Source organism: Trachymyrmex septentrionalis, unplaced genomic scaffold, assembly GCF_001594115.1.
Source record: "Trachymyrmex septentrionalis isolate Tsep2-gDNA-1 unplaced genomic scaffold, Tsep1.0 scaffold42, whole genome shotgun sequence".
NCBI classification, from domain to species: Eukaryota; Metazoa; Arthropoda; class Insecta; order Hymenoptera; family Formicidae; genus Trachymyrmex; species Trachymyrmex septentrionalis.
In genome coordinates this window covers 27,596-37,295 of record NW_017305590.1, presented here as the reverse complement: position 1 = coordinate 37,295, position 9,700 = coordinate 27,596, and the positions used below count along the sequence as shown (strand labels likewise).

The 9,700-nt window shown below is 36.4% G+C and overlaps 1 protein-coding gene across 3 annotated transcripts in view; it reads left to right on the top strand.

Moving 5' to 3' along the window:
- The window catches only part of LOC108751237, a 12,316-nt gene extending 8,078 nt beyond the window's left edge, over positions 1-4,238 (top strand). The window contains exons 4-6 of one of the 3 annotated variants that reach the window (XM_018491315.1): positions 710-1,081; positions 1,183-2,997; positions 3,188-4,238. In XM_018491315.1, coding sequence (XP_018346817.1) covers positions 710-1,081; positions 1,183-2,997; positions 3,188-3,435 — 2,435 coding nt within the window. In that variant the 3' untranslated portion in view covers positions 3,436-4,238. Of the gene's footprint in view, positions 1-706; positions 1,082-1,182; positions 2,998-3,187 lie in introns of all 3 variants that reach the window. The other 2 variants (XM_018491316.1, XM_018491314.1) reach the window with 2 other exon arrangements.
- Positions 4,239-9,700: the final 5,462 nt, after the last annotated feature.

Below are 9,700 nucleotides of genomic sequence, written 5' to 3'. Positions count from 1 at the left end.
ATTATTAATAAGAACTATATATATATATAATAGAGAAAACAGAGATTATTACATGTTTCGGCTCCTATATTGAGCCATTTTTAGACGAATAAAAAACGTGATGTAATGTGTTCTAATTTGAATTGTTTAATTGGAACACATTACATCATGTTTTTTGACGATGGTAATTAATGTAAGATGTGAAGAGAATAATATCTGAAGATGGCTTAATATAGGAGCCGAACATGTATAATATCTCTGTTTTCTATTATATATGTATTTAACTCCTATTAATAATTTTTATACATTTACATTTTAAAGAATCGACTCGTATTTGTCTGTTTTATCGTTATATTGTTATTGAATTTTTAAGAACCCTGTTTTATTTTATTTTAATATAATTGATTTTGTGTTTTAATAACGAGAGCAGGTTATCATTGTTTATTTTTTTATTATTTTATTTTATTGTTCTAAATTTATCGCAATAATGATATCGTTTTAATTACGATAAAAGTAAAAGTATAATTTAGATAATTTTCATAATTTTTAAAGCATTTTTTACTTCACGTCTCACTTGCTTTTTAAGTTATTTCTAAATTTTTCCTTTTATTTACCTTTTCTAAAATATTCGCAGCACACTAGTGTACCGCGGTACATCGGTTGAAAAGCCTGTTTTAAGTCAAAAGATAATCGTGCTCTGTACATACACATTGATTATTTATTCCAGCAGGTGGATTACAAATTAGAGCAATTCGCGGCGGTGATGGTGGACCTACACCGAAACCAGTTGCTTCTGTCAGACCTATGCAACAGCGAGGCGCTGAAGGATTAAGTCCGCGAAGTGTTACTGGTAGTAGATGGATTCCAGCGGAAGTATGGCAAAGACAAGGAATGAGTGCGCAAGAGATGACGCTACCTCTAGATGTAGTTATACCGACAAATTCTCCCGACAAAGGAAGTATCGTTCTAAAAGCGGGTCAACGAGTAATGGTACTAAAGAGTCCAAAAGGTATTTACATGCAGCTTGAATCCGGAAAAATTATAGCAATTCGTACTGCGCTTAAATTGAATCAACAAAAGCGAGAGGAGGAGCCGAAGAAAGGTGAGGTTAAATTAGTATAATATTAATAATAATTATTCTTGACTATTATACATTATTTGAAAATATTTCATTATTTGAAAATTCAATTTTTTAAATTACAGGAGTTTCAATGATACAGAGGAATTCTAAGCCCGAGGTTGGCTTTCCTTTACGGAATAATTCGGCTATTTCCATAATACCCAAGTCGTCTTCTAGTAATCAAACCGGCCGGCCTCTTAATAAACCATCACCGAGTCCAGGTTATAAACCGTTTGGCGATAAGGAAGTCTCTAAGAGGCCCAAACCAGTCGCTACAGCGACGGCTAAACCTTATTTGAGTCAAGTTAACTTGACCACTCAAGTTTCTCTGTCGAGATTACCCAAAGTCAAGCAAGAACCAATGGATCATTCTACACTCGGAGACAACTCCAACTCGTCCGACGGTCAACTGAGAACCGAGCAGCGTGTCGAGGAAGTCAGATTGGAAGATGTAGTGGCAGAAGTAAGTTCAAACACCGAGTATAGTCCATCTAATCATACCCGTACCACTAATTCGGATACGGATACATCTCTGCCGAAATCTTCTGAGGAAGGTACTCAGGTTTACACCCCTGATACCGTTTCCCTTACGCAAAGCGTTCAAACACAACATGATCAGTCTGAATCAGAAATGCCTCCAACGGTTGACAAACAGTGTTCGCCATCGGAGAAGGACTCTTCTAAGCCAGATGAACTAACAAACTACGGTCGTCCTTTCCGTGGGCAAACGGAGAAGCGAGAGACTTCTTCCAATGAAGATATCGTTATTGAAGAAGCGTCTCAAGCGCCGCAAATGACACCGCAGGTCGCGACGCAGACGCACCCGATTGCTCCTGGTCCGCCAGTGATGCCTTCTCTGTTAACACAACCAATACCATCATCCATGCCGGTACCATCGACTATGTCGATACCACCAAGTTTACCAGTACCTTCAAGTATGCCTCCGAATATGCCACTGAGCATGCCGGTACCATCAAACATGCCTCCAAGTTTACCACCGAACATGTCGGTATCATCGAACATGCCACCGAGCATACCGTCGAATATGCCAGTATCATCGAACATACCGTCAAGCATGCCGATATCGAGTATGTCGTCAAGTATACCATCAAGTATGCCGTCAAGTATGCCATCGAGTATGCCAGTTACAAGTATGTCGCCGAGCATATCATCGAATATGCCGATACCATCGAGTATGCCGATATCCTCGAGTATACCAGTATCGTCAAGCATACCGATATCATCGAGTGTACCGGTACCGTCCGTATCTGCAAGAGGCTCGGAAGCACCTAAAAGTATCACCGATTCAATCGCCAACGCAACATCGACTGCTTCCGTATGTACTAGTACCAATATTACTTCGCCGAAAAGTGCCGAGCCGACTCTAAGTATGCGAGACAACATGATCCAGGGTGATCCGACGCCGAGCGTACCCCAGGGATATCCTTACGCTCAATACCCGAGATACTACGACTACAGCGATCCACGTTCCCGCTCGCTGTCTAACCCGTATGGCACTTACTTCCCCGGCGTTCCACCGCACACGGCAAATCCCAGCAGTAGACTGCCAGTAGACACGACGAAGCCTCAGCCGGACTTAGGCAAGCCTATGGACGAGAGGAACGTGATGAACGTGCCTACCGCTTACTCTTCTCAAATACCGAGCATTACTGCCAAAACGCTAACGAACAACTCCGCGACAGAGTCTAAAGGTACGGACAGCACGACGGTGACTACCACGGTTGCCTCATCGAGTAGAGACGAGACACATATACCTACCGCATTTAGTCATCCCACTAACACGCGGTATCCGGGACCGTATCCGCCGGGCCCGTACGATCCGTACTCGCAGCACTATCCACCGGCGCCTGGCTCTTCCGCAGCTTATCCTCCAGGTGGTGAGTCTTTTAAGAATTATTGTAAAATAAAATGAAAAGTAAGGTATACATCTGCCCATCAAATTTAATTTTATCGATTATAAATTTTCTAGTTTTTTTTTAAAGGCGCTCTTTGTATTTAATAAACATGTTAACGTCTTTTGAAAGTTTTATTCGATTAAAGAATATTAACAGTAAAATTAATCTGCAGGAGCACCCGGTTATCCAGCATATGGTGGACCCAGTTACAACCCAGATTATGCTCGCATGTACTCGGCGTTCCATGGTCCGCCACCCCCAACGGATCCTTACATGCACAGAGGATATGCCCCTCCTTCTTCGCATCCTCCTAATTATTATACGCCGTTTCCGCATCCTCCGCCACCCTATCCCAATTATTCGTTCCTGCCGTATCCGAATCCGAATATGTCCAGCGAGCCTCAACCACCCGCTCAGTAGGAAAGCAACACGGTTAAAGATAATTCTGAGCTAATGACAGCGAAAAGCGAGAAAGTTATCGCAAAGACTCATAGCCGCGGTTGCGAAGCTTAATAGACTGAAGCTGTAAAACGCATCGATGTAAATATTTAGTCAGAAATATTGAGATATGTTAAGAGGATGTTTGATGGCAGGTATTCGAATATTTCGTAATACCGATATGTAATGTCGTGAAAGACGAGCGCCGTCAACATTGAAACTGTGCAATCTGTTGAAATGTTCAGAATATTTTAACTCTTGACTTTGTCGACGATGTTCTTGCGATGCGTTTTTGTTCACTAGTTAATTACAAGAAAATGTACTCTTCAAGCAGTACAAATTACTTCTTTGTTTGATCCTCCAGTTTCATGAGAACAGCGTCAAGTGAGATTTTTTACGAGTGCTTAGACGACTGCAATTTAGATTGCAATATGTTTCATACATAATTGCGTTCTTCGTGACTTTTTCTACTTTTTGTACTTGCGCGCTTTATCCGATTAGCTTTTTATCAATTAAATGATGAGTTATTGACGCGCATGATTCTGAGAAGATTGACAGAGGAGTAAATTATACTATTGGCACGATGGATGACAGAGGAGGAACGCTGTATATTATTGTTTAGCTTCACATGTTACATTCAATCACTTAGCTCATTTTTGTACATCATTTTTCTAACAAAGAGGGGGATGGTCATTCCAACAAAACAAAATTCTCTTACTAACAGTAAAAATGATTGACGATCCATGACGCATTCGTTCCTAATTCATAAGATCCAAAAATTGTAAGTAACATGGTTAAAAGTTTACGAAATTTTAAATTTACATTTTTTCAAAACTCAATTATAATATTAATAATAACTTTATATTTTATGGGTAATACCTTAGAATTTAAAATACGTAAGAATTTCTTTCTTCTTATTCTTATATTAGTAATCTTTTGTAATTTTCTTTTTCTATCAGACAACTTAGAAAGCTGATTCTTTTAATTTTAATATATTTGAAATTTTCTTGATTTCGAAAAGAAAATAAAAACTTGTATAGAAAATTGATACAAAAAATTTCCATGATAAATTTTTCACTGTTTTGTATTTTAGCGACTGATCCCCCTTCATACGGCAAGAGTAATGAATATATGCAAGCTAAGTCACTTACATTGTGAAACTATATTATAAAATGCAGATTGAAATTCTTTCGCGTATGAACCGTGTTAAAATATAATGTCCAGTGAGATGCTTTCTTCTAATTCATCATACAAACTTCTTTATTATTCATCATAGAGATACATATTATTGTAAGGCAACACTTGATGATCCGATGCTTTTACTCTGAAATTGTTTCTTTAAAGATCTGTATCATAGAAAGGTCCATTTTTTTTTTACCGTGCTTTTCTTCCAGTTCTAATAATTTTAACTTCATTCTGAGATTTTGTTTTGCGATGCATCGAATGGAATTATTATCAGGAATTCCAGGAAACTATATTTAGTTCGAACTATATTTAGTTCTTTGTTTAGATGATAATTATATTATTTAGATATATTATTCATTGTTTAAGTAATAAATTAGATAATTTTGTTAGAAAGGATTTCAGGGCGAAAGTGATGGATCATACAGAGTCAAGTTTGATTTGCATTATACATCACTCTTCCGTAAATATGCTCTTTCTTTCACAATGCGCATCATATTATCTATACTCTTTCTCGATGAACGCCGAAATCAGTTGCTGTTCTTCGCGGTACACATCACGCCGCGTCTACATGTCGTCTCTTTCAAACCATTTTTCACATACATTTAAACGCGTAACACATACGTACATACAGTATTCATGGAACATTTAGCAGCCAGTAAATTACAGTTTACAGCATCCCTAGCGAGTTGTATATGGACTACGTATTATACTATTAAACGTTACGGTTTCCGAAATAGATAATCTTACAGTAGAGCGTAGGATTGTTGTTAACTAGGAATGTCTTACGACTTATGAAAAAAAAAAGAAGAGGAAAAAAGCAAGGAACTCGCCGTCTCTCGGACGCGTAATGTAAGCGTTAAGGGGAGAGCCATGATTTTCAGGAGCGACTCTTCAGACTCGGAACTGTGATATTTTATTATTAATCTCGTGTCGAATTCGCGCTGCACGCTCTTGCCCGGAATCGAAGTCGCCTGATCTTGGCTTCGGCGGGAATTTCGCGGACGGATCCGGAGGTTCTCCTCCCGACCCGTCCACGCGACACTCGGTCGAAATTGTTGCATTTACGTTAGCGTAAGTCAATCGGATGCACGAGATGACTAATCCGTTTTTCCAAGTGGGACGCAGAGGCGCGCACGGGTCTATCATGGTGCTCCCTGTATACATTATTATAGACCAGTGGTATTCAACCCTCTTCAACCTTGTCAATCCCGAAAATATCCCCCTTTGAAGATATATTTTTTTCTCTCTCCTCCCCTAGAATTTTGTATATTCTTCCGAAGATATCTCGAGGGATTTTTTATAGAATTTTTTTTTCCTATGACGTTTTATCTCCCCGTTTAGTACCGCACCAAGTTTTTGTCGTACGTTTTAAGAGAATAATGGATTCTTATAGAAATCCAATTTAGCACTGGCTAATTTAATATTGAAAATTTATTTTGAGCATTATAAACAACAGTTTTTTAATATACTCAAAATAAATAATCGTTACCTTCCAATATTAAATTTTTATAAGGGGAAGAAACAACAACTCTTCCCATACAAATTCTTTAAAACTCTATGAGTGTGAAGTATTTATATCCTTTTTTTTTATACACACGTACTTACCAAAGTTCTCTTTTAGCAGATCGCGCCTGCGGATCCTTTTAAAGCGCGAAAGTCCTCGGCGCCCCTTTAATTAGGGGCACTCCAGGTTGAATACCTCTGATTATAGGCGAATTATTCTAGCGAGATAAGCGTTCATGCTGGATATATGATTAGTAATACTATGTCTCCTGTGATGGGTCTCGGTGTTGTCTGTTTGCCGCGCGATGAGACGCGACGTTCCCACCCTTCATCTCCTTCCCTCGGCCCTTCGTTTACTTGGGACGTGTCGCAGCCGTACGTTTCGTAGGTTCTAAGTGTACAGGTGTTACGTTTAAGCGCGACGCTCAAGTAAGCTGTGCAATCCCTTGCGAACAGGCGACAGGGAGACCATCGCGTAAGAACGCGCGCGAGAGAGGAGCCGAGAGTTGTATCGTTGTTCTGAAAGCGGTCGCGGAGTTTCATATGTCTAGGATTTTCGCGGGTCGTCGCTGATCTATCCACCCTTAGAACGCGGCAGTCGAATTCTGTTTCATGTAACATAAAAATCGTCCTCGATGTCGCAGACCGGAAATCATGCGGTCTTAAGCGCTGAACGCGACGACCTGGCTTTGAGTTCTGTTCACGAAACTTAACAATAATCGCATTTGATGTTATTCACGATAATTATCTGAGGTTATATGTGGATTACGAATACAAATCGTCGGCTTGATACTCTTATAACGGTTAATGATCTTAATTGATTAATTATACGTATAATTTATATAATATTCATTATATAATTCTTTATATAATTTATTATATACAATTATATATAATTATATCATATTTTGTATATTATATTATATTTTGTTATTCACTGCAAATAATCGAAAATCTATAGTATAGCGAACTATATATTTTCAATATTCAATGAATAATGGAACCTTATAATATTTCAAATGAAATGAAAAACAAACAAAACGATACAGGCACTTCTTCAGTGATACTTTCGAGAATCAACTTGCGCCACTCTCAGAACAAGCGGCTCATATATTTGCAGAAGAAAAACAATTATTTCGTCTCTGTTATAGCTTTTTTGCCATTTACATACTTGTACATATCCATTATTTACATTTCATACTTTATTTATTATTATACATTAGCCATTATTATCGCTTTTTTTCGATGTCAGAGTATTACCCTTATGTAAAATAAATTGTTTACACAATGATGAGAAGATTATTTTGCACATACTATATTATCATGCAAAGCGAGAGAGAAAGAGAGAAAAGAAAGAGATAGAAGAATGAGTCTATTATGCGCGTATATTTGTTTTTTTTAATAACATTTATTCTTACAGGCCTGTGTTTTCGCTGTATCTTTAAATACGGCCGTCTGATTTGAAAAATTACAGGCTATTTTTGTTCAGAAAATTTCTTAAGACACATCGTCCAATTGACAATAAACGAATCTCATTAGTTCAAGAAATCTAGGAAATTGTAAAAACAGATCATAGAACTTTAGAAATTAAAGATTGAGATATAAGATTTAAAGGCGGATTTTCGTTCACATTACGCTTCGGGATATCGAAAGAAATTCAAGCAGAACACAAGTCGTGACATTAAAAAGACGCGAGAATGTCTCTCAAATGATTGCTAAAAGTCGCTTTTCAATCAACAACGAACATAACGATTGATTTTAATGTCATTTTAACTTGTTTTGCTTGAGGTACATTATCTATGCAAGAAGATTTCAATTCAATAAACGATATGGCAATCAATAAATCTGATTTAATTTATTTAATTACAGCGCAATTTTTGTGATGACGCGAAAATCTGGAAGGAGCGTCAGACGGTCGCATTCAGCGTGCGGCGAAAATACATGTGTTGCGGTCCACGTAAATGTTTATAATATCGTAAGGGATATAATTTATGCGGAGTCGACATTATGGGATTATTAAGCGAACAAATTCGTCTGATAAGCGTGAGACCACCCGTCTTTTAATCCAAAATTCTGCATCGACGTGATAAAAGATTTTCGCGACGCACGCTCTTCGTCTGTATATTAGGCTGACTAAATGCATGTTACACGTAGGTTGGGTTTATTGAAGAGTTATAATAAATTTATCAGCGAAGGATTAACAACGCTTCGTGTCGCAGCCTCCTTTTCTTCATTTTTTTTTAACAGCTTCGTGTTCTCATTGTAATTTTTCTATAAACTGCGCTATGGTATATGTGAAATAATTAAGATGAGATAATTAATTAATGAAATAAAAGTATTCGGATATCAAACGAGCCTGTTTTTTGCGGTTAGTTTGAAATTCGTGACGTTACATAAAATAAAAATCATATATACTTATTTCTTTCTTCCATTTAGAAGCAAGGATATTTTTAGTAAACAGTTTAATTAATTTTAAATAAACAGTTGAATTCAGAAATTATTTATATAATTATATGTGCTACATAGAGTTAAGCGTTGGAGATACATAGAATGGTTTTCATTGCAATATTATTTAACTGTTGATAAATAATCTTAGAAGAGTATTGCTATTGTAGTCAGTACGAATAAATATAATTAGATATTTTTTATAAAGTAAGTTTAAAAGTAAAATTTTATTTTTAATATTAATATGCACATAAATTGAAGTGATATAATATATGTATCTAATTATTATTTCATTATTGCTTAAAATCACAATATATATATATATATATATATAGCTTTTTAAAAGAATATTACATGTGTTTTGATAAGCTACTACATAAAATATAATAATAATAATTTATTAAATAAATTTCTTCAATGATTTCTTTTGGAAAGATCTCAATAAAAGTACAATTGCAAAATAAACACGTATATACTCAGTAGCAAAATGTTTGCAGTCTTCTAGCAGACTGTCAGCAAATTCGAGCAGAAAATGACGGCAGTCTGTCATCAGGCGTCCTGCATTAGGCTTGTGTTCTGTTAACATTGCCTGTCGACATAATGTGAAGGCAAATTGTTGGCAGAAACTGCCAGCAGATCCTGCCGACATTATCTGACTTGCAGATTCTGTTACGTTTTTTCTAGCAATCTGTCAACAGTATTATATACATCTAATTCTGTTATTTTGTTGGTATAGTACGTAGCAGACATTTAAAAAATCTGCTTTCTACAGACTTGGCTATCTGGATAATGATGACTCATAAAATAATTATTAATTATTAATATTATAATAAAATTGATAAAATTGGTATAAATAATAATTAAATTAATATATAAATATAAATTTATATATTGTATATATAAATGAAATTAATATATAAAAAATATTAAAATTGCAATATTAAATTTAGAGCTAATCGTTTAAATTTTAATAGTCACGCAAACTTTCGTAAAATTATTTATTTTTCATTGAAGTTGTACGGATTTCAATTTCCCGCGCAAGAGCTATCAATGACGTACGATTTCGACGCGGCACCCCGAATAACCTCGATAACCTATAACAAGCCATGGCGCG